The sequence below is a fragment of the Schistocerca serialis genome, chromosome 2 (genome assembly GCF_023864345.2).
Source record: "Schistocerca serialis cubense isolate TAMUIC-IGC-003099 chromosome 2, iqSchSeri2.2, whole genome shotgun sequence".
NCBI classification, from domain to species: Eukaryota; Metazoa; Arthropoda; class Insecta; order Orthoptera; family Acrididae; genus Schistocerca; species Schistocerca serialis.
This window is the reverse complement of record NC_064639.1, coordinates 926,590,931-926,617,183: the sequence shown is the minus strand read 5'-3', so window position 1 is coordinate 926,617,183 and position 26,253 is coordinate 926,590,931. Positions and strand designations below refer to the sequence as shown.

The 26,253-nt window shown below is 42.8% G+C and overlaps 1 protein-coding gene across 1 annotated transcript in view; it reads right to left on the bottom strand.

Annotated features, from left to right (window-relative positions):
• LOC126456522 (uncharacterized) overlaps nt 1-26,253 on the bottom strand; it is a 145,467-nt gene that overhangs the window by 19,813 nt on the left and 99,401 nt on the right. The window contains exon 6 of the mRNA XM_050092271.1: nt 14,609-14,762. Coding sequence (XP_049948228.1) covers nt 14,609-14,762 — 154 coding nt within the window. The remainder of the gene's footprint in view (nt 1-14,608; nt 14,763-26,253) is intronic.

The following is a 26,253-nucleotide window of genomic DNA, read 5'->3' as shown; positions in this document are numbered from 1 at the left end:
GGCCCGTACAGGACCTGCAACATGCGGTCGTGCATTATCCTGCTAAAATGTAGGGTCTCGCAGGGATCATGTGAAGGGTAGAGCCACGGGTCGTAACATCTGAAATTTAACGTCCACTGTTCGAAGTGCCGTCAATGCGAACAAAAGGTGACAGACGTGTAACCAATGTCATCCCATCCCATTACGCTGGGTGATACGCCAGTATGGCGATAACGAATACACGTTTCCAACGTGCGTTCACCACGATGTCGCCAAACGCGGATGCGACCATCATGATGCCGATTCATTTGAAAAAAAAAAAAAATGACGTTTTGCCATTTTTGCACCCACGTTCGTCATTGAGTACACCATCGCAGGCGCTCCTGTCTGTGATGCAGCGTCAAGGGTAACCGCAGCCATGGTCTCCGAGCTGATAGTCCATGCTGCTGCAAACGTCGTCGATCTGTTCGTGAAGATGGTTGTTGTGTTGCAAACGTCCCCATCTGTTGACTCAGGGATCGAGACGTGGCTGCACGATCCGTTACAGCCATGCGGATAAGATGCCTGTCATCTCGACTGCTGGTGATACGAGGCCGTTGGGATCCAGCACGGCGTTCCGTATTACCCTCATGAACCCACCGATTCCATATTCTGCTAACAGTCATTGGATCTCGACCAACGCGAGCAGCAATGTCGCGATACGATAAACCGCAATCGCGATAGGCTACAATCCGACCTTTATCAAAGTCGGAAACGTGATGGTACGCACTTCTCTTCCTTACACGAGGCATCACAACAACGTTTCACCAGGCAACGCCGGTCAACTGCTGTTTGTGTATGAGAAATCGGTTGGAAACTTTCCTCATCTCATCACGTTGTAGGTGTCGCCACCGGCGCCTTCCTTGTGTGAATGCTCTGAAAAGCTAATCATTCGCATATCACAGCATCTTCTTCCTGTCGATTAAATTGCGAGTCTGTAGCACATCTTCGTGTTGTAGCAATTTTAATGGCCAGTAGTGTAAATTTCCTCCGTTTTTAGCCGCAGTCGACACACACCAATTCAGATGGTTGTTATCAATGAACTATAGGCGGTACATTGTTGAATTCCTTATACGATCCTTGGAATGATCAAGCTCACCAACCATGAAAACACAAAAGTGTTTCAGACTTATCAAACCATCCTCGTACAATGTGTATGTAGAGCTGAGTTGTCAGTAAACAAGAGGGGCTAAGTACGCGGGTGGGTGGTCAGGACTGCGTGACGAAACAGCAGCGCCCTCTACGGCTGGCCACAGGTGGGAGTTGTGCAACGTGTAACGTGCTGTGTCGTGTTGTAGCGCTACGTGACTGGACTCCGCCCATCCGCGGCTCTGCGCCGTGTGAATGGTCCGAGTCCTCGGCGCTCGCTCGAGTGCGCTCAGCCGGAACGCGGCGGCTGACGGCTGGAATACGAGGCGGCCACAGCCGCGCACAACCCGTCCACCTGTAGCGCTGGTCGTGGAACCATTCTCACGAAGGCGGGCGTTTCGCGGAACTGCAGTCTGTCTCCCACTTCCTCCGGGATAGGCTCAAATCCCCGACCAGCCGTCCAGATACACGTTTTTCGTCACTTTCTGAAGTCTGTTAACGTTAATTCTGTAACTGATCCTTTGCATCGGTACCACCGACTTCGTCAATTCAGTCGTGTGCCGCGCTCCGTTTCTAATAATCAACGGGTCGTAAACCCTTTCCTGATCCTGTACGATAGGAAGGGCAGGAACATCAACAGTTCGATTGAACTGACCACTTTCTGTGACATCCTAGAATTATTCTTTTTTTTCCTTGAGTAATCAGTCTTGTCACTCATTTGATGCGGCTCACCACGAATTCCTCTCCTCTGCCAACATCTTCATCTCACAGAAGCACATGCAATCTACGTCCTCACTTATTTGCTGGATGTATTCCAGTTCCAGCCTTTCTCTGGAGTTTTTGCCCTCTACAGCTCCCTCTAGTACCATGGAAGTCATCCCCTCATGTAACAGATGTCCTATCATCCTGTCCCTTCTCCTTATCAGTGTTTTCCACATATTCTTTTCCTCTCCGAAACAGCGCAGAAGTTTCTCATTCTTTACCTTATCAGTCCACCTAATTTTCAACATTCGCTGCAGCACCACATCTCAGGCCGGCCGGTGTGGCCGAGCGGTTCTAGGCGCTTCAGTCTGGAACCGCGCTACCGCTACGGTTGGAGGTTCGAATCCTGCCTCGGACATGGATGTTGTGATGTTCTTAGATTACTCAGGTTTAAGTAGTTCTAAGTTCTAGGGGACTGATGACCTCAGGTGTTAAGTCCCATAGTGCGCAGAGCCATTTGAACCATTTTGAACCACATCTCAAATACTTCAATTATCTTCTGTCCCGGTTTTTCCACAGTCCATATTTCACTACCATACAATACTGTACTCCAGACTTACGTTTTCAGAAATTTCTTCCTCATATTAAGGCCGATATTTGATATTAGTAGACTTCTCTTGGCCAGGAATGCCCTTTTTGCCGGTGCTAGTCTGCTTTTTATGTCCTCCTTGCTCGGTCCGTCATTGGTCATCTTGCTGCTTAGGTAGCAGTATCCCTTAACTTCATCTACTTCGTGACCATCAATCCTGATAAGTTTCTCGCTGTTCTCATTTCTAATACTTCTCATTATCTCCGTCTTTCTGCGATTTACTCTCAACCCATACTCTATACTCATTTAGATTGTTTGTTCGGTTCAGCAGATCATGTAATTCTTCTTCACTTTCACTCAGGATAGCAGTATCATCAGCCAATCTTATCACTGATATCCTTTCACCTTGAATGGTTCAAATGGATCTGAGTACTATGGGACTCAACTGCCTTGGTTATCAGTCCCCTAGAACTTAGGTTTAAGTAGTTCTAACTAACCTAAGGACATCACACACATCCATGCCCGAGGCAGGATTCGAACCTGCGACCGTAGCAGTCGCACGGTTCCGGACTGCGCGCCTAGAACCGCGAGACCACCGCGGCCGGCTCACCTTGAATTTTACTTCCACTCCTGAACTTTCCTTATATTTCCATCATTGCTTTCTCGATGTACAGATTTAACAGTAGGGGGCGAAAGGCTACATCCTTGTCTTACACCCTTTTTACTCTTAATACGAGGGCTTCGTTCTTGGTCGTCCACTCTTATTAATCCCTCTTGGCTCTTGTACATACTGTACATTACCTTTCTCTTCCTATAGCTTATCCCAATTTTTCTCAGCATTTCGAACATATTGCTTTTCCTGATCGACAAATCCAATACACATTTCTTAATTTTTTCTTTACTCTTGCTTCCATTACCAACCGCAAAGTCGCGCGGCATTAGCCGAGCTGTCTCAGGCGCTGCAGTCATGGACTGTGCGGCTGATCCCGGCGGAGGTTCGAGTCCTCCCTCGGGCATGGGTGTATTTGTTTGTCCTTTAATTTAGGTTAAGTAGTGTGTAAGCTTAGGGACTGATGACCTTAGCAGTTAAGTCCCATAAGATTTCACACACATTTGAACATTTTTGAACCAAACGCAACATGAGAAATGTCCCTCTGGTGGCTTTACCTTACCTAAAGCCAAACTGATGTTCATGTGAAACATTCTGTTTTCCATCCCATTCTTCTGCATATTATTCTTGTCAGCAACTTGTATCCATGATCTGTTAAGCTTGTTCTGCGATAATTCTCGCATTTGTCAGCTCTTGCAGTCTTCAGAATTGTGTGGATATTTTTCCGGAAGTCAGATGGTATGTCGCCACACGCTCACATTCTACACACCAACGTTAACAGCATTTTGTTGTCACTTTATCCTATGACTTTAGAAATTCTGATGGAGTGTTATCTATCCCTTCTGCCTTGTTTGGTCTTAAATCCTCCATAGCTCTCTTACATTCTGATTCTAATACTGGCTCCCCTATATCCTATAAATCGATACCATTTTCTTCTTCTATCAAATCAGTCAAATCTTCCTCCTCTTATACGCCTTCAATGGACTCTCTTCACCTGTCCCAGATTTTATCAGCGTGATTAATTAGTGCTTTGTCGAACTGCTGTTTCCATTTTATACACAGTATTTCTGCGACCAACCCAGCCGTCTTCTTCAGTGCTGCGAGTTTTGCTGTTACAGTATATTCGCCGCTTGGACTCCAACCAGACTGAACTACTACTGTTCTCAGGCCACTATTGTTGCCAAGTTAAATTTCTGAGCCTGACTACACCCTCTGATAGTTTTCTATTTTTCAGATCCCTCACTGATACGTCGTGAAATGCAGAGCAAATGGTGTATATGGGAGAAAAGACATAAGGAGCATCAACAACACACCCGACTAAAACAGCTAAACAAATTAACTGTCGCCGAGCACAACCTCGAATGTAACCATAGCGTCAAATACGACGAGGCCAGTATCACAGAGGTGTAAAAAGTCAAACGGACTGAGCCGTGCGTGGCTCGTGTTCCCGCCATCATGTATTTTATGCCCTGTTTTTAACGTACTTCCACCTCATTACGTTAATTTAAATTACTAATTTCACTGACTGCAGCTATCCCTGACCGTGACCAGCTCTAGCAGCGCGTATCGATATATCCCCTCTCGTAGTATCTTTGCTCGATTGCTATTATTTCCCGGTCGTTGTCTGTCGTAAGTGGCGAGTTCGGGTCGCGAGTCAGTTGGAACTTGTCTGGAGCGCAGTCCGGACCTGCTAGTCGCGGAGTTGCAACGCGGCACTAGCGCAGTCGGGTTGGAGCTGTGAGGTCTGCGTCGACATGGCTCGCCCAACCATTGCCGCCGTTCATCACTTGAGTCGGGCCACGGTCTTGGGGGATCGTCGGTCGGTTGTCCTCCCGGACGACGCGGTTTGGCTCGCCTATCGTTCGGCTGTGTGCGTGTGCCGCATCGACTCCCGATTTGTCTTCGCGTGCTTAGTTACTGTTAGGTATCGTACAGGTCTTCGTACAAGTGTTTATCAGGTTGTGTGCGCAGTTTGCGTTAGTTCCACTGACAACTCTTGAGTGCCTCAGCGATACAGATAGCCGTACCGTAGGTGCAACCACAACGGAGGGGTATCTGTTGAGAGGCCAGACAAACGTGTTATTCTGGAAGAGGGACAGTAGCGTTTTCAGTAGTTACAGGAGCAACAGTCTGGATGATTGACTGATCTGGCCTTGTAACACTAACCAAAACGGCCTTGCTGTGCAGGTACTGCGAACGGCTGAAATCAAGGCGAAACTACAGCCGTAATTTTTCCCGAGAGTATGCAGCTTTACTGTATGGTTAAATGATGATGGCGTTCTCTTGGATAAAGTATTCCGGAGGTAAAATAGTCCCCCATTCGGATTTCTGGGCAGGGACTGCTCAGGAGGACGTTGTTATCAGGAGAAAGAAAACTGGCGTTCTACGGATCGGAGCGTGGAGTGTCAGATCCCTTAATCGGGCAGGTAGGTTAGAAAATTTAGAGAGGAATATGGATAGGTTAAAGTTAGATATAGTGGGAATTAGTGAAGTTCGGTGGCGGGAGCAGCAAGACTTCTGGTCAGGTAAATACACGGTCATAAATACAAAATCAAATAGGAGTAAAGCAGTAGTAGGTTTAATAATGAATAAAAAATAGGAATGCGGGTAGGCTACTTCAGACAGCATAGTGAACGCATTATTGTGGCCGAGATAGATACGAAGCCCACGCCTACCACAGTAGTACAAGTTTATATGCCAACTAGCTGCGCAGATGAAGAGATTGAAGAAATGTATGATGAGATAAAACAAATTATTCACATAGTGAAGGGAGACGAAAATTTAATAGTCACGGGTGACTAGAATTCGCTTGTAGGAAATGGAAGAGAAGGAAACGTAGAAGGTGAATATGGAATGGCGGGTGAGGAATGAAAGAGGAAGCCGCCTGGTAGAATTTTGCACAGAGCATAACTTAACCATAGCTAACACTTGGTTTAAGAAATAAGAAGGTTGTATACATGGTAGAGGCCTGGAGGTACTGGAAGGTGTCAGATAGATTATATAATGTTAAGACAGATTTAGGAACCAGGTTTTAAATTTTAAGACATTTCCAGGGGCAGATGTGGACTCTGATCAAAATCTGTTGGTTATGAACTGTACATTAAAACTGAAGAAACTGCAAAAAGGTAGGAATTTAGAGAGATGAGACCTGGATAAACTGACAGATCAGAGGTTGTACAGAGTTTCATGGAGAGCATTAGGGAACGATTAACAAGAATGGGGGAAACAAATACAGTAGAAGAAGGGGTAGCTTTGAGGAATGAAATAGTGAAGGCAGCAGAGGATTAAGTAGGTAAAAAGACTAGGGCTAGTAGAAATCCTTGGGTAACAGAAGATATATTGATTTTAACTGATGACAGGAGAAAATATAAAAATGCGATAAATTAAGCAGGCTAAAAGTAATGCAAACATCTCAAAAATGAGATCGACAGGAAGTGCAAAATGGCTAAGCAGGGATGGCTAGAGGACAACTTTAAGGATGTAGAGGCATATATCACGAGGGGTAAGATAGATAGTGCCTACAAGAAAATTAAAGAGACCTTTGGAAAAAGAGAACCACTTGTATGAATATTAAGAGCTCAGATGGAAACCCAGTTATACGCAAAGAAGGGAAAGCAGAAGGGTAGAACGGGTATTAGAGAATCTATACAAGGGCGATGTACTTTAGGACAATATTATGGAAATGGAAGAGGATGAAGATGAAATGGGAGATATGGTACTGCGTGAAGAGTTTGACAGAGCACTGAAAGACCTAAGTCGAAACAAGGCCCCGGGAGTAGACAACATTCCATTAGAACTACTGACGGCCTTGGGAGAGCCAGTCATGACAAAACTACCATCTGGTGAGCAAGATGTATGAGACAGGCGAAATACCCTCAGACTTCAAGAAGAATATAATAATTCCAATCCCAAAATAAGCAAGTGTTGACAGATGTGAAAATTACCGAACTACCAGTTTAATAAGTCACGGCTGCAAAATAATAACACGAATTCTTTACAGACGAATGGAAAAACTAGTAGAAGCCGACCTCACGGAAGATCAGTGTGGATTCCGTAGAAATGCTGGAAAACGTGAGGCAATACTGACCCTACGACTTATCTTAGAAGACAGAGTAAGGAAAGACAAACCTACGTTTCTAGCATTTGTAGACTTAGAGAAAGCTTTTGACAATGTTGACTGGAATACTCTCTTTCAAATTCTGAAGGTGGCAGGGGTAAAATACAGGGAGCGAAAGGCTATTTACAATTTGTACAGAAAGCAGATGGTAGTTTTAAGAGTCGAGGGGTATGAAAGGGAAGCAGTGGTTGGGAAAGGAGTGAGACAGGGTTGTAGCCTATCCCCGATGTTATTCAATCTGTATATTGAGCGAGCAGTGAAGGAAACAAAAAAAATTGAGTAGGAATTAAAATCCATGGAGAAGAAATAAAATCTTTGAGGTTCGCCAATGACATTGTAATTCTGTCAGAGACAGCAAAGGACCTGGAAGAGCACTTGAATAGAGTGAAAGGAGGATATAAGACGAACATCAACAAAAGCAAAACGAGGGTAATGGAATGTAGTCGAATTAAATCGGGTGATGCTGCGGGAAATAGATTAGGAAGAGATACACTTAAAGCAGTAAAGGAGTTTTGCTATTTGGGGAGTAACTGATGATGGTCGAAGTAGAGAGGATATGAAATGTAGACTGGCAATGGCAAGAAAAGCGTTTCTGAAGAAGAGAAATTTGTTAACATCGAGTATAGTGCTAAGTGTCAGGAAGTCGTTTTTGAAAGTATTCGTATGGAGTGTTGCCTTGTATGGAAGTTGAACGTGGACGACAGATAGTTTACACGAGAAGGGAACAGAAGCTTTCGAAATGTGGTACTACAGAAGAATGCTGGAGATTATATGGGTTGCTTACATAATTAATGAGGAGGTATTGAATAGAATTGGAGAGGAGAAATTTGTGGCACAACTTGACTAGATGAAGGGATCGGTTGGTAGGGCATTTTCTGAGGCACCAAGCGATCACCAGTTTAGTATTGGAGGGCAGCGTGGACGGTAAAAATCGCACAGGGAGACCAAGAGATGAACACACTAAGCAGATTCAGAAGGATGTAGAATGCAGTAGGTACTGGGAGATAAAGAAGCTTGCACAGGATTGAGTAGCATGGAGAGTTGTATCAAACCAGTCTCTTGACTGAAGAACACAACAACAACATCGGCCACAATCCATTGCCTCATGCATGCTGTTTCATGACAGGCTGCAGTGACATGCTGATATGGTCATCGCCTTGTAATTGTTCCTATGTCATAAATAATACAAAATGCTGTAAAACAATAGCCCTTAGCATGCAGCGGTTTCTTAAGCCCGATAAAGGAATCACACCCTAACAACGAAAAACACTCACACACCACAACTCAAGTCCATACTAACTTCATTGCTGGTACTACGCATGATGGCAGGGAAGTTCTCCAGGAAAATCTTTCCATCTGTTTGTCACTGGGTACTGCGTGATTCTCAGTCCGAATCTGTTTTTTTTTCCAGTCACACATGGTCAAATTGCGTCACTCTTTACAGCATCTCAAACTTCCCTTAGCAGCGACGACAGAAATGTGTGCGTTATCAGGAGCTGTTGAACCACTTTACGCCCCTCTTCCTAGGTTCGCACAGACAGTCACTTGGCTAACTTGACTGCTTATAGCACTTTGGTACTCACGGCTGATTCACTAAGCTGATTGCATGCGACTTCTTACAACCACCCTCCGCAATGCTCCAAGATTTCTGTCCGTCAGTTCTGCCTGGTCTTCGTTTAGGTGAGGTCGCCCCTTCGCTTTTTCATTTCACAATCCCATCACCAACAGTGGACGTGGGCATATTTGAAATGTTCCTGATGGATTGTTTACTCAACTGACGTCCGTTGAGAAGTCTTCGTTCGATATCAGGGAGCTCTCCTGACCGACCTGCTCTGCTGTTGCCTGCCAGTGTGGCCGAGCGGTTCTAGGCGCTACAGTCTGGAACCGCGCGACCGCTACGGTCGCAGGTTCGAATCCTGCCTCGGGCATGGATGTGTGTGGTGTCCTTAGGTTAGTTACGTTTAAGTATTTCTAAGTTCTAGGGGACTGATGACCTCAGATGTCAACTCCCATAGTGCTTAGAGCCATTTGAACCATTTTGCTCTGCTGTTACTGCTTCTCTACTCTTCTCTACTGACAACACAGTACTTCCCGCATCCCTTTACACTGGCCGGTCCGCCTGTCGTGACATCTACTGGCAAATTTCGCAATACGCAGGCGTGTCAGCATACAATTCCAGTGTTGGTGATGTCCACCTTTGTAACCGACGCAGCGTACGCAGCTACAGTAGCACTTCATTTGGAAGAAGCAGGTTTGAATCTTCGCGGTGGCGGTAAGTTTCACAGCCAGTATCTGGCTGGCATGGTGAGGAGCGGTGGCGGCGTGCAGGTCGCGGTCACCAGACCGAGTCAAAGCCGTGGGCCAAATTCCTAACCTAAACGCAGTGTGCCACGAAGGATATGACAATGTTCTTGATTGTGGTCGGTCAGTCGAACGAGAACGTGAAGTTCATTGGCCTCCTTGGTGTTATTCGTGAGGAGCATGCTATATGAGGGGTGTAGAATCTCACTTTCTTCCTTCTTTCTCTGGTGGTCAAAAATCGAAATATATCTCTACACGGACAAATGAATCGCCTACGGTCGAATGACACTTTCAGGTTACAATACAGTTTGCAAGAGGGAGAGTGCCAATTTCCTCGAGAAAGCAAAGCCTACTTATAAAGGTTGGTGACTGTATCAACCCTCGCGGGCCTCTGAACGAAATGTACTGTGGAACATTTCCTTCTTACTCGCCTAATTTTTGCGCCGCATCAGAATGACAGCAGTAACCCGCTCCAACTACCGCATCCCCAATCTTCCCCCTACCCGATCGGTGGTAACTCTGGAGGTTGATTAAACTTTTGCTACCAGTATTTCGCCGGCAAGCAGAGGAGGGGTAGCGATGTAAAGCTCCTGATGGACAATCTTTGCGCCAGTGTCCTGCATTAAATTCCACACGTCTGTGCAGTGTTTTTCATGAAGTGAAGGCATCTAACACTGTTGATGGTGTACATTATGTGTTGTCACTGCCTTCCACCCTTTCCCTTCTCTCATCACTCCCCGTACGACACGAATATAACATCACACTATTCACGCATCAATTACATTTACCTACATTCTGAAAGTACGCATACGACTCAACTCACAGGTATCAGTATGAAAAGCGGCAACCGTGCGCGCGCGGGAAAAAAGACCCTCTCCGACTTGGCGGCCGAACTCACCCCCCTGGAAGTGTCCCGCCCATTCATGCCATATGACTACTTTTCTTAGCAAATAATTAATAAATTATTACATCACGCCATATGTTGATTTACTTCACGAACAGCGAAAACTTATTAAGCGATGAAAATTTTTATCCTTTACTTTTTGTTTTGTGCAGAGGTGTCACCGAGAAATGCTTCGAAAAGTTTGGAATTACTTGTAAAGTGTTTTAGAAGTCACTAACTGCTCTCACTATCAAGAACTACATGAATGTAGTCTGCCTCAACACGTACACTGTTCCTCAAGAACTGTGTTCAGTAGCAGCAGGGTCTAATATGTGCATACTGAGAGATTTGTTAGTGATTTATTTGTCACAGTTATCAGCGGTAGTATGGCGCTCGGGAAACCTGTATCTGCACCCCCTGTTTTGACTGTGTAGGTTCGAATCCTGCCTCGGGCATGGATGTGTGTGATGTCCTTAGGTTAGTTAGGTTTAAGTAGTTCTAAGTTCTAGGGGACCACAGCAGTTGAGTCCCATAGTGCTCAGAGCCATTTGAACCATTTGACTGTATAGGCTGTAACTAAGCTGAAATAAGAGGCGAGCAGGTTTGCCATATTCATTCTAGGGTTTAACCATGCCCCACAGAAGTGTACGTAAGCCTATTGAACACCTTCAGCTATGGATTACCTTGAACAACATTATGATTACCTCGAAGAAAACGATTTATTGACACATTCAGCACGATTTCAGAAAATATCGTTCTTGTGAAACAACTAGCTCTTTATACTTGAAGTAATGAGTGCTATCGACAGAGGATGTCAAATTGATGCCGTATTTTTAGATTTCCAGAAGGCTTTCGACAGCGTTCCTCACAAGAGTCTTCTTAACCAAACTGCTTGCCTATCTCCTCAGTTGTGGGACTGGATTCGTGATTTCCTGTTAGAAAGGTCACAGTTCGTAGTAATAGACAAAGTCATCGAGTAAAACAAAAGTAATATCCGGCATTCCCCAAGGGAGTGTTAAAGGCCGTCTATTGTTCCTTATCTATGTTAACGACATAGGAGACAATCTGAGTAGCCCTCTAAGATTGTTTGGAGATGATGCTTTCATTTACCGTGTTGTAAAACCATCAGATGACCAAAACGAATTGCAAAACAGTTTAGAGGAGATATCTGTATGGTGTGAAAAGAAGAAATTGACCCTGAATAAAGGAAAGTGTGAGGTTGTTCACATGAGTACTAAAAAAAATCCTCTAAATTTCAATTACGCGGTATGTCACTCAAATCTGAAGGCTGTAAATTCAACTAAATACTTACGGATTACAATTACAAATAACCTAAATTGGAACGATCGCATAGGTAATATTGTGGGTAGAGGAAACCACAGACTGCGATTCATTGGCAGAACACTCAGAAGGTACAACAGGTCTACTAAAGAGATTGCTTACACCATGCTTATCTGGCCTATCCTGAAGTATTGCTGTGCGGTGTGGAATCCGCATCAGGTGGGACTGACGGGTAACATCGAAAAAGTTCAAAGAAGGGCAGCTCGTTCTGTATTATCGCGAAATCACAGACATAACATGTGAATTGGAGTGGCGATCATTAAAACAAAGGCGTTTTTCGTTACGACGGGATCTTCTCATGAAATTTCAATCACCAGTTTTCTCCTCCGATTGCGAAAACATTGTTAGCATCCACCTACATAGGGAGAAATGATCATCACGATAAAATAAAAGAAATCAGAGCTCGCACAGAAAAAACTAAGCGCTCGTTTTTCCCACGCGCCTTCCGTGAATGGAGCAGTAGAGAGATAGCTTGAAGGTGGTTCATTGGACCCTCTGCCAGGCACTTTATTGTGAATAGCAGAGTAATCACGTAGATGTATAGATATACTTAAGAAGCCTCGCATTGAGGGCATCGGTTTGCCGGATCGATGCTAGACATGTATCAGTGGGGTGTTGGTGCTTTCAGTAGTGATCTGTCGAACAATCCCACACCTATAGACTAGGTTGTGGACATACGCGTATTACACTCTCACGTCCGTCAAAATCGATTCATTGTGCGAACAGCAGTGGCGACCAACATTATCCAGGGATGAAATACAGGGTGTTTCAAAAAGGACTTAAGTTTGAAAATCCATATAAATTAATTCATAGTACCTACAGGGGTGACTGTAGTGTCGATTGCAGGAGAATACATCAAGTTCTATCTCGCGTGGTTCGCTAGTGCCGAATCGCACCGTAAGGAGCGCGAGCGTCAGATGCTTTAAGATGGCTGCCTTCACTGGGCCTGAGCGTGCTAGCTGGGTGTTTTGGTTTGAGTCGGCGACAACATTTCAGCGTAATTTCCGTACCAAGTACGCTAAAGATCCTCTTAGTAGGACTAAAATTTATGAGCGGAATAAATGTTCTGTTGAAAGAGCGTGCTTGGTAAGACAGAGGAAATCATCAGGTAGTGCAAGCACATCTGACAGCGTCGTTGAGCGAGCGACGTGTGAAACAACGTTTTGTCTACTGCCCAACGAAATCGAGACGGCGTGCATCTTGCATCTGCAAATCCCACATACATCTCTTTGGCGTATGTTGAGAAGCCATTTGCTTTTTAAACTGTACAGATTGACTATAGTACAAGCAGTAAAAGACACTTAAGATTGCTCGCAAGAACTTCTGATGGATATGTTTAATCGATTACATGAGGATTAACATTTCCTGGACAAAATCATCTTTTCTGACGAGTCGACTTTTCACTTAAGTGGCAAGGTTAACCCATGTAACTTTAGAATTTGGGGCAATGAAAATCCACATCAAATGTAACAAGTTCGTGATAGCCCTAGACTGAACGTTTTTTGTGGATTGAGCAAGAGTACGGCCCCTTTTTCTCCGTGAGAGAACCATCAACTGGATAGTGTACCTGGATATGTTACAACAATTTGGTAACATCGATGAGGATGACCAAGAACGAAATGTTTACTTCATGCAAGATGATGCACCACTGGCTGACGTCCGGGATATCCTTAGTGACCACTTTCCAGGTCAATGGGTTGGCCGTCTTGCGCCAATTGCATTGGCACGTTCCCAGACCTGACGTCACTATTTCTTTTTTAACGGGGATTCCTCAAGGATATCGTGTCCGTACCTCCTGTGCCGGCTTCTCTACCTGAACTTAGAGCAAGAATTTACGCCGCCACTGAAGGCACCTGCAATGCAACAGCGAGTTTGGGAAGAAACTGAATTCCGATGGGATGCGTGCAGGATAACTATCGGAAGCCACATACAACATCTTTAGTTTACAGTAAAAGCACTTCATGTGTTTCCCTTCAAAATAACACTAAATCCAGCTCTATATCTTCTTTCAATAAATTTATATGAATTTTTAAAGTTGTAAAGCCCTTTTGGAACAACCTGAAAGGCTACATGTTGCACCTGCTGCATGATCAGGGAGCATTGGGAACCGTCTGCTTATAGCAGGATAAGAACACGCGTGAATTTGGCCAGGGTACCGCTGACACCTTGACATCTTCAGTCCTGGCTACTCTGGTGTTATAAAAGAGGCGACTGGACAGTGTAATGGCATGCTGTTCTCTTCAGTGACGTGGGTGGATTGTTTCTGCACGCAAGTGATGGACGTACACTTGTATGGTGTAGAGCTGGTGAGCTGCCTGTTACACAGCGCACTCGCCCACGGGAGAAGGGTCCTTGCCTGGGCTTCATAGCTGTGGGTGGGCGTGGGGGGGAATGAAGTGCCCGCTACATTGCACAGGGCTGTTATTTCTGTGCTGCTGCCATTTCTTCGACACGAAGATGAAGTGCTTTTTCAGCAGGACAGTGCACGAGTGCATGTCTGCATACGGCTACTATGACGTTACGCATTCTTTGTGGTGTAGAATTACTAACCTGGCCATGAAGATCACCAGATCTGTTGCGAATTGAACGCATTTCGGTAATTTATTCGTTCTCCAGGGCCGTCGAGAAACATTGCTGAATATCAACAAAAGGCATAAGATTGTTGGTACAGTATCACATGATGCCATTCGGCACCTTTGTGATCGTCTGCAAGAGTACTCGCCTGGGTTGCCGCCAGAGGGGGACACTGTAATAATACGACTGTTTGGACACCCTTTTCTCAGACATCTGTGTTCTACTTAACCTAAATTTGTTATCGTGTACTCCTGTAATGATGAAACCTGTCACCTCACTCGTCAATAAAATGGCCTTGTCCCTGAAGCTATTGAATTTTTTTCCAGCAGTGTAGGTACAGAGGTGCAAGTTAGCCTTGTCCACAGGTGGAGTAATTTCACTTACTGAGGGCTGGAATGGCGACGACGGCGATGACGAAGCCGGTGCCCGAGCAGCTGGAGAGGAAGGCCAGCGTGGCGGCGCCACTGTGGGCCACCAGCACCACGGCCAGCCAGCAGTAGTCCACCACCAGCCAGCACAGCAGCGCCGCGCGACGCTCCTGTAACACAACACGACATGGTGTCCATCTGAGGGTCCACCAGCACCTCTCAGCAACAGCGCCCAGTTGTGACACGATAATGTAATTTAAGGAGTTTGTTCAAATCTAAAATTATAGTGTCAGTGTAGAACAACTAAAAATTAGGATACTTCGAAAATCAGGTAACTTAAATTACCAGGTGTAGAAGTATGAAATTTGGTTACAATAATTAAACGTCTCTTGTGATGTAAGTGATAAACAATATTTTATTCAAAATAATCTCCGTTGCTATTTATACATTTCTCCCACCTCTCCGCCAGGCTATGAATGCTCAGCAAAAACAATTCTTTTGAAGCGAACCAGTCAGCGAGCCATTTTCGTACAAGTTCACACGAACTGAAGTGTTTTTCAGCGAGAGCGTGTCCCACTGTTCAAATAGATGATAATCGGACAGAGCCAAGTCTGGAGAATAAGCTGCACGTCTTAGTATTTCCCAACTGAAAGCCTCGATCGTTTCCCTGACCTGTTTTACTGTGTGTGATGGGGCGTTATCGTGGAGTGATATGACTGTGTTGCCTTTTTCCAGATTCCGGTCGTTCTTCACGTAATGCTCAATTTAAATCATTTGCTGTCGGTAACGATCAGTGGTTTCACCACGTTTTAGCAACTCATGATAGATAACACATTTCTGATCCCCATCAAGCACAGAGCATTTTCTTCCTTCCAAAGAGATTTGGTCTCGCAGTGGATGTCGATGGTTTGCCTGGATTCACCGATGAATTACGACGCTTAGGATTCTCAAAATGCATCAGTTTTTCGTCACCTTTCACTATTCGATGGAGAAACGACTTTCTTTTGTGTCTGAGGAGCAGCATTTCACAAGTGGTGTTTTGATTTGCTTGCTGTGTTTCATTCAGTTCATGCGGAACCTATTTTCTCTACTATAGCTTTCAACCGAAGAGAAAAGGCTTTCTGCTTCACATTCAATTGTTCCACGAGTTCTTGTTGAGTTTGAGTATTATCTTCATCCAATAAAGCCTGCAAGTAGTTGTCTTCGAACTTTTTCTGTGGTTTCCCGCGCTAGTCGTTTCTCACGTCAATTTTTATTTTTCGATTCCCCCCCCCCCCCCCCCCCCGAAGGGGGTGGGCTGGCAGCAGCTTAGTATGCCGCTCTTCAGCCTACAGACTTTGTTTTAAAAAGATGAAGATAATAAATAATAAAAATAGGCGATAAAGTTGGAGACTTAAATGGTAACATGGCGGAAAATCGTGGAACTTGAAACGTCCCCTTTGAACAATTTATACATGACTGACCTTAAACTGACACACAATATTTTGTTAGCGCAACGCAATCTGACTTTCAAAATTCCCTACAAAAGAATGGCCCTGACTAGCATTAAACTATACCTTTTACAAATCACTTACCTCACAAAATCTTCGCTGCTCAAGCTACTGCAATACAGCGAGCGCCACTACTGCCAGCTAAATAAAAGATTCAAACTACTGAAGGCACTAACTACTGATAGGGATAGTTAGCAAATGAAAGATATTAATAGAGAACAAACAATGTATTTACCTTGATATCATCATATATAAATATACCAGTTCATGAAAAATTACAAAACTCCGCCATCTCTCTCCACACATCCACCACTGCTGGCGGCTCACCTCCAACTGCGCAACGCTACGCGCTGTTCACAGCCAGCTGCCTCTGCCCAACACTACAATGGCAGTATTACGACAATGCAAAGCAGACACAGACTGCCCACAGCACAGCCAGTGATTGTCATACAGAGGTGGCGTTACCAATAAAAAACCTAAACAGCCTACTTACATAGAGAAAACATAAACAGCCTACTTACATAGCCCCCATGCTCCCCACAAAAATTTTTACAAATGGTGTTGGGCACTGGCCAATACAGATTTGACAAAAATTTTTCACAATTACAGTAACAAAGATATAAAATGCACACACTTATTAATATTATGTTGGTCAAAAGATCAAAATTTCTCACAGTCCATAAAGACAGTCCACATTGTGCATCACAGTAAAAATGCAGAGTTTTTCTCAAAGTCCAAGCAGTAAAAGAAAATGCACATAGAAGTAGTGGATTTCCATGCAGTCTTGAAGAAGTATTGTTGACCTTCCAACGGAAAGACAGTGCTGACTCTTGACATGCAGACAAGTATTGGTCCACAACAGAGCAAACCCACAGCAGAGTCAGTCGAAGTTTTGATGAACATTGGTAGGTAGGTCATCACAGAGCAGACCCACTGGAGTCCTGGTAGAGATTGTGGTATTGGTGGGCCACCAGAGGTGCAGACCCACTGCAGTCCTTGTAGAAATAATGGCGTTGGTAGGTCATTATAGATGCAGACCCACTGTAGTCCTTGTAGAGATAATGGTATTGGTGGGCCACCAGAGGTGCAGACCCACTGGAGTCCTTGTAGAGACGGCCAGCAGCCATCTGTTGCGACTGTGCAGGTGCACAATCACCCTCGAAGAGTCTTGCGGAGAATATAGCAAGTCCATAAACCACCACTTGTGCACTCACAAAGTTTTTGGAATTGTCCTTAGAACCAGCAATGCTGTTATCCAGTCCCTTGCTGAATTATTAACACACGTGCAAACACTAACAGTCCCAACTTCTCACATATTGTCCATATACTATGACCAACAGAAACGTGTGCAGTGAAATGGAACTTACAAGTTAATAATATCATGAATTGGTGACAATTACAATTTTATAACAGAAGAATACAATAACAAAGGTACAAAATACATCATTAAAAACATAGCAATATAGATAACAATTGCAGTAACACAGGCTTTACAAAAGAATAGAAATAGACATATACGTCAGTGTTACAAAAATAGTGACATAAGTACATACATAAAATAATGAGAATAGTTTTCGAAACATTAATTTCACACATGAACATTGAAACAGAACAGAATTGTAAACAACTTTACAAAGAAAATAACATATTATTAATGCAACTTATATTTGAGGATAACAGTATTCCTCCTCATAGTGAATATAGCTTAGTATTAGAAGAGAAAAAAAATTCTATGAAACAGTACACAGAGACAGGAAGAAAACAAATACTCAAGGGTACACAAACACATAGTGGGATAACACCAATAGGAAAGGACAGGGTTCGTTTTCAGTGTAACATTTGGTACTGCAGTCCAACCCAAAACTTCATATATCTTTCCTCTTATTTCATCCTCTGTTTCCACCAAAAAAAATTCTATCTAAGCATGCTTTCTGTATTTATATGTTCACACATTTCTTACCTCAACATTTATTTCCAAGAAAATCCTACCTAAACCTGTTTTCTCAATGCATTTCTTCCAATTCATCGCAACTCATTCTCTTAGAGGCTACCCCCTCTTAAGCTAACTTAAATCTACTGAGCTCAGATGCTAAACTAAGGGACGAGGCAATGCAGCATCACATAACAAATCAACACAAACAGCAATGCAAAAAAATGCAAATTGGCAAAGCTACCAGCATAAATGAGCAAAAGTCAAATTCAATAACACTATGCCTGGCAAACAGCAGCAACTTATACTGAAACGTGACATAGCGCAAGCAGAAAAAATATTACAGTAAACAACAATGCAGATAAGGGAAATGTATATTCACATCTTAATGTCTATGTAATTAAAGTGGTGCACCACAAGAAGTTATTCTACCAAAAAGTTACCTATTACTTGAAAAGAAAATTATGAATGCAGTTACTAGTTCCTTCTTATTGTTCTCTCCATTCCAAGTGCTCCTTTTTTAAAGAATGTGGATCATAAAATAATTATTTAATAGATCTGTTGACAGAAAGTGTTCACATTAGCAAATGCATTTCATTTTATAAAAGCAATGCTGCAACACAGCTGGAAACCAGATATCAAATGAAATAAGCAACTATGAAAAGCAAAGCATAAAAATATCATTCAGTAGTCATGTGACATTTCATAAGTTAGTAGAAATTCTCTCAACTCTCATAGAAAGACGCTTGTCATAATCAGGTGTGCAGATGTACGAATATTTCCCATCAATTCATAAGCATTTCAGTAATTAGCACAAAGTGCGAGTAATCATATGTTTTCAAGTAACGAGGGTGTCGCATTAGCGATGAAAGGCACACCCTAATGGCTTGTTCTCCAGGTGTTTGACACGTCCCACGTCCCCTTTTTTTTTCTACCTGTGCCGCTGAAAAGGGCTCGCAATAATGGCTTTTTCTCCAGGCGTCTGACACAGCTGGGTGCCCGCGACGCATTACGTGCAGGTGGTCACTTAACTTTCGTACGGAAATATTTACGACAGGAGATTCTGCTACCGTTGCAGTCTCATTTAAAAATATTTCACAGGTCAAGAATTAGCGTTGCAAATCTGTAGAAACAAAATCCTATAAATATAAGTGTCCAAAAAAAAAAAATATTCGTCAGCATTGTGATACAGTCACACATTTCATAACTCTTAAAGTACGTTTCTTGGTTTCCAACATCCTTTTCATAAATCAGAGTCCCTAAACACTACTCATTATTCCTTACCTCATTATACATATACATATTCGTCGACACTTCTTCAATATTCCATCGTGAGAAATACGTAGCATAATAAACATTCCTCAACAACATAATACACATCGTCGTCGTAATAATAACATCATAACACCTCAGTCAAATCTCAAAATCGTCGTAACTTCCTCCAATAATTTCTGAGCCTAAAAAAATTCTCTGCTCATTTCAATAGTGTCTTCTACCTCAAACGTACTTTAAAATCATGCTCCCTTACGAAATACGTCATTCAAAGCTCTCATAGTATCACAATGATTCCGAAAAATATGAGCGTTTCTCAAAGTACAGACAAAATACAGTTTCATAAGTGTGAAGTTACCCAACTGTGTATTGCGTAAACATGTGTCACTGATGTAGTAAAAAGAATGTCTGTTTCTCTGTCAAATAATCAGATAGCTGTGTAATTCTGTGTTAGAGAAATATGGTACCGATGTGTAAAGTTGTATAAGCAAATACCATATTAGCTAGGGTTCCTTGTGGTTGCCACACACATGGTACACAAAGTAAGCGTGTACCCCCCTGAGGATTAATGTAATTATACCCTCAGGTGTTACAGATTACACCAATGGAATGAAATATATCACGGAAAACTTTCTTTGTAATTCAAAAATCTTTAAAACTAAATGTTTTAAGTACAAAATTAATCACTGAAATGCGTGTCCTGTAGCGCTAAATGTGCGTCTTGTTGCAACATAATCTCTGTGGAAGTGTCGTAGTTATCGTCCTCCGAAAGCTAAGTTCTGCAGAAGTCAATGTACTTACCTCATGATAAACAAAAGTGAAATGCTTTGCGTATAGATATCATACTTATTACGCTTATTGCCGTGATGAAGAAAGCACTGTGCTGTAACGTATTGTTGTGCTACAGAAAAGGCTGTCTCCTTGTAGCTATACCATAAAAGTTACTACTAAAACATGTTTTACTTTCCAGAATAATACAGAAAAACTGTGCCGATATAAAACAGAAACACCGCAAAATCAACATTGTACATTGTCACTCATTAGTAGCGTCGTGATAAAAATCGTGTAGCTATCACATAAACTAACCACTGTGTCGTCTGGTATCTCACAGAAAGTACTTTAAACCCAGAATGTATTTTCAAGTAAACCAAAATGTTGCATTAAAATCTCATTAGCAGTACTGGTAAATGTTCTAAGTATGTGAGCCTTATAGTCGTTACGTAATCGTGCAACAAACAAGCAAGAATGTACACACACAATAACACTGTGACGTCTGTTCACTATAACAATGCAATCGTAATTTCTGTTTAAATAAGTTCTCTTGGTTCTTGATTGGATACTTAACTTCAAACATTGTTGCATGGTAACAGTTTCTAAAGCATACTAGTAACGTGAAGTGAAACGTTTTATGGCAAAGACAAAGTTAAAAAGCAGATTATCTTTCAATAAGCGGTTTTACGTGTGAAGTGTGGTGCAATCCTTTACTCTTCATAGTACTCAGAGTTTGAACTTGAATGCAATTGTCAGGCGATATACGTCGGTAAAGAATACTGGAATTTTTCTCAAGGTTAGCGTCTATGTTATTTTTCTCTGAGCCAGCCGGCGCACGCGGCTGCCTACGGTGCGAGTTATTGTCTGTCTCTTTGTTGGCGCGCGTCGTTATTGGGATTAGGAGACCTAACTTCTACGAATTCGCCTTGCCGAGAGGGCCCAGCTCTGTTAGAATCCCGCCAGTTCTGATGAAATTCACGTCTGTCGTTTTGTCGGTAGTTTACATAGTTTCTTGTTTGTCGGTCATGTGGTGGAGAATTTCTCCCTGAGTCGTAACTGCGCGTTGAACTGTTGCGTCTGAAGTTATTCTGTCTCCCTTGATAATAATAGTTCTGGTTGTCATATTGTCTATTTCTATGATTGTCTCTGTCATATTCATTACCACGGAGAGGTGATCTTTCCCTGTAGTTATTACTACTCTGCCAACGGTTGTCATACGGGTGGTGTCTGTTTTGGTCACGATTTGTGTTGTGATAATAGCCTTGTCGTGTCAAATTATTACTTCTTTCATCGTGGAATTGTGACTGATGTGATCTGTAATTGTTGTGCTCCTGGTTTCGCGTTCCGCGATTGTCAGTGTCAATTTCTAATTCTTGTAAGAGTCCCTGAAAAGCTTCAATGTCGTCCTTGCAACGTCCTGCCAAAATAATATGTCGTAAATGTTCAGGCAATTTGATTAAGCAAATGCGGATGAGTTCTGAGGGGCTGTATGGGTTTGAAAGATACTGATTCTTATGCAACATGTCTTCAAAATATTTCACAAGACTGGAAAATTCAGATTGTTCGAAATGTTTCATCATTATGATGCTATGTTTTACACGGTCTTGTGTGGCTTGAGACCAATATGCTGAGAGGAAGGCATGGTAAAACTCTCCTTCACTGTGGCAATCGTGAATTACCGATCGCATTCTTACAGCTGGTTCATTCTCTAAGTAGCCACACATAAATTCTAATCTGTGTTCCAACGACCAGTTGGGAGGAAAACAATGAGAGAATTGATGGAGCCATGCTTGTGGATGAATGTCGTTGCCAGAATTCTTAAATGTTTTGAATTTACGGGTAGTAATGAACAGCTTATAGTCAAAATCATCATGTCGGCGAGTCGCATATCGGTCATTGTTAGGTCGTGTCGGCCGTTCCATCTCAAAATTTGGTGCACATTGCCAATTTCTTTCATAACTTCCGAAATGCCCTGTGTTATTATTTTGTGGTTGTTCCGTATTTCTAAGTCCCTCTTCCCGTATTGGGGCGCGAGTATCCTCTGAAATACGTAATTCTTGTATTACCTGTGTCAGCTGATCTTGTACTTCCCGGATTTCTCTTTGGTGTTGTGTATTAATCTCATTCTGATTTTGTTTGAATTTCCTAATTTGTTCGCACTCTTCAGTGTCAGTGAAGGCTACAGGTCTTGTGTCATTCAGATCATCATCTACCTTTGTAGATAAGTTAGTGACCTGATCCGAAAGTTCGGCTACTTTCTCCGATAGTGAACACATTTCCTCAGTGTGTTTTTCTGAACCAAGTTTCAGAGTGTCCATTTGTGTTGAAATCGTATCTACTGTGTTTTTTAAGTTTTCTTGACTTTTTGCAAGTTGCGTAACCGAATCGGTAGATGCAACTGCATCAATTTTAGCTTGCAAGGTGTTGTGATTTTCATGAACAATAGTTTGCAGTTCTTTTATGGCTGCTTCGTGATTCTGTAATGCATTTTCATGACGCGAAAAAATAGGTTGAAAATGCTCACAAATTTGAGTTTTTACGTCATTACAGACTTTTTGACATTTCGATTCAATGTTATGTAACTCAGCAGTTAAATCCTCACGTGTTTGTTCGAGAGTTTGTTCCAATGAGTCTAACTTCTTGAGATTTTGTTGCACTGTGTCTAACTTTTTGAGATTTTGTTCCACTGTGTCTAACTGTTGCTGTGTTTGTCTCTGGTGTTGTTCCATTGTGTCTAACTTTTCAAGCTTTTGCTGTGTTTGTCTCTGATTTTGTTCCATTTGTTGCATTAATTGCAATAATAATGTATTAGTGTCTGGAATCTGTTTCTCTACGCTTTTCGGCAGTGCATTTGCACCGGCAACATTCACATTTTGACAAGCAGAAAATGTGTCTTGACTTATTTGAGAAAACGGTGATGACCCAAAACCTGAATCTACAGTATTTGCGAAATTGTGTCCTGTCATTTCGGATTCCTGAGGCGAGCTGTTGCCGACCGATCGATCGAAAATGCTTCCCTGTTCACTACCTGTTTCACTGTCTACACCATTGTTTGCAGCCCGCTCCATTTCCCTATGCACGATTACCAAATTACTACTTTGAACATCAGTTAATTCATTACTCGGTGGCGCTAACACACTGCCTTCGTCTTCACTGTCATTTCTCAGTTTACTTTGGAGCCTAGTATTACGTTTTTCACACGCCATTATTGTCACAGTATTTCACACGACAACATAGAAAAACACAATTTGAAGAGCAAAAATAAGAGAACACATTAACATAACACTGAAAATTATATCTAGTTAATTACAGCTGCGAAATACTTGGTGCAAATCTATATGCATGCCACAACTGTTTTACTGTACAACAATGAAAGGCTACAACTACAAAGGAGATTCTCTCTACAATTACGCGCTAGCAATAAACAAAAGCTACACTAAATACACAAACTACAAGAAAAAATCAGAAGATTCCAGTGAGATATCCTGGCAGGGTCGCCATATGAAACGTCCCCTTTGAACAATTTATACATGACTGACCTTAAACTGACACACAATATTTTGTTAGCGCAACGCAATCTGACTTTCAAAATTCCCTACAAAAGAATGGCCCTGACTAGCATTAAACTATACCTTTTACAAATCACTTACCTCACAAAATCTTCGCTGCTCAAGCTACTGCAATACAGCGAGCGCCACTACTGCCAGCTAAATAAAAGATTCAAACTACTGAAGGCACTAACTACTGATAGGGATAGTTAGCAAATGAAAGATATTAATAGAGAACAAACAATGTATTTACCTTGATATCATCATATATAAATATACCAGTTCATGAAAAATTACAAAACTCCGCCATCTCTCTCCACACATCCACCACTGCTGGCGGCTCACCTCCAACTGCGCAACGCTACGCGCTGTTCACAGCCAGCTGCCTCTGCCCAACACTACAATGGCAGTATTACGACAATGCAAAGCAGACACAGACTGCCCACAGCACAGCCAGTGATTGTCATACAGAGGTGGCATTACCAATAAAAAACCTAAACAGCCTACTTACATAGAGAAAACATAAACAGCCTACTTACAAACTTAAACATAGAACAAAGGGTTGATGATGCTAATAAAATACGTATGAAGCAGATAATTAAAATAATAGACAATTGAAAAACACGGCGACAGACTGGTTTCTGTTTGCAAGAGATATAGAATTCACACCCAGCAACAGCATGATTTTTGTTCGCAACAGTTTGGAAAGACGAAGAACGTTTAACATTCACTTGAACACTGCATTAAAAAGGTGGCACAAATATGACAGCCAAGGGCAGACGGGGGGAACCCGGACAGATGATGGGAAAGAAAACAGGGCAGGTGAAGAAAACGGAAGGGGGGTGGGGGGTGGGAGGGGGGGAAGGAGCCGATGGAGAACGAGGACCCATAAGAGGGGAGGGGGGGGGGGGGCTGGGCAGACGTGACAGGGAGTGGGTAAAGGCAGAGGAGGGGAATACAAAAGGACTCCGGGGGGGGGGGGGACGTCAAATTCACCACTTGAGTTTTTTGAACCACTCTAAACACACTGCTGTCCCAAGAGCATGTTCGCCAAAAGCTTCGACAAGCATTCGATGCGATTCTGTAGCAGTTTTCTTCAACTGATAACAGAAAACCAATCCTGTCCACAAATCTTTGTTCGTAGGCGCAAAACTCTACATGTTTATGTATTTGAAACAGATACCGATGTATGGAACTTAGGTTATTGTGTGCTGATATTCGTCGTCAACCGCTACAGGAAGCAGATATCGCTGCAGACGTGGTCTCACGAGCCATACACTGACGGCTAGAGAAATTCCGGTTCCCTACTTCTACACCTGGTAGGTAATGGTCTCTTAAATAAAGAAACAGGAAATTGAAGTCCTCTTCTGAGGTGAAGAATTATTGTCTTAATGCCTCAAATGTCCCACTCAATGATTTTTTTCTGGGACAAACCGTTATTTTCAAGACTTCCGAAACAGTCACACGAGGAATTTCAAGAAAAATCATAGAAGTTCTGGTAGTAATTCTCCTCTCCTCTCATCTTTGTCAGTTTACGAGTTCTGTACCAAAAAAATCATTTTATTCTCCTTCCTCAGTTGTCACAACCATAAGACCAAGTGTCATAATTCTAAAATTAATATCAGTGCTGAACGTTTAAAAACTATTTATTAGAATAAGGGGAAGTGCTCAAGGATGTAGAAGGAATTTCCAAAAGAACTTTCCAGGCGGTATGAAAATGTGGAAACACCGGCCGACCACGTTTTTGTTAGAAAAGGGTGTTGCTTTGAACGAGACAATTAGTAAATACGTGTAAACTGGATGAAAATATTATAACAATTTTAAGAGACTATTTATAGCGGGATGAACACTGTTGAACAACTGAGCTCACCATATCGCTAGCAACTCAGGTTAGCTGTCCAGTATGGTACAGAAATTTCGGCTCCGAAATGTAGATCATATTGGTGGAACATACGCGGGTTGACTGAAAAGTAATGCCTCCACTTTCGTAACTCTTCAACAGTGGGCAGCAAAGATATGCGGCAGGTACTGGCTTGTTCCGTAGCCTCTTCTCGACGGCTCCAGTTGGAGGAAGCCTTAGCATTGAACGGTTGTGTTGTTACAGTGTAAAATACAGAATCCTGCGCAGACGGTCGATCAATGCGATTTAAGCAACGTGCAGTCATTTAACGTTTTTGACAGCAGAAGGTGTCACCCCAAAGGAGATTCATCAGAGAATGAAAGCAGTTTATGGTGATTGCGTTGATGTGAGTACTGTGCGTCGTTGGGCGAGTAAGTTTAAAGATGTTGAGGAGGGAACATCTGACCTGAGTGACAAACAAAGAGTTGGACGTCCTGTGACAGCAACCAGAGTTGCACAAGAAAAATGTTGACAGATTAATTCAGAACGATCGTCGTATTACTCAGAGAGAAACTGCAAGCACAATCGGCATTTCACAAGTACGTGTGGGTCACATTATTGCTTTGCTTGGCTATGGGAAGATCTATGCACGATGGGTACCCTGGATGCTGACTCCTGAAATGAAAGCGCACAGACTTGACATTTGCCAGCAACTCTTCTCGCGTTACGAGAATGAAGGTGAAACCTTTCTCCATTCAACTGTGACAGGAGACGAAACCTGAGTACACCATTACGAGCCAGAGTCGAAAC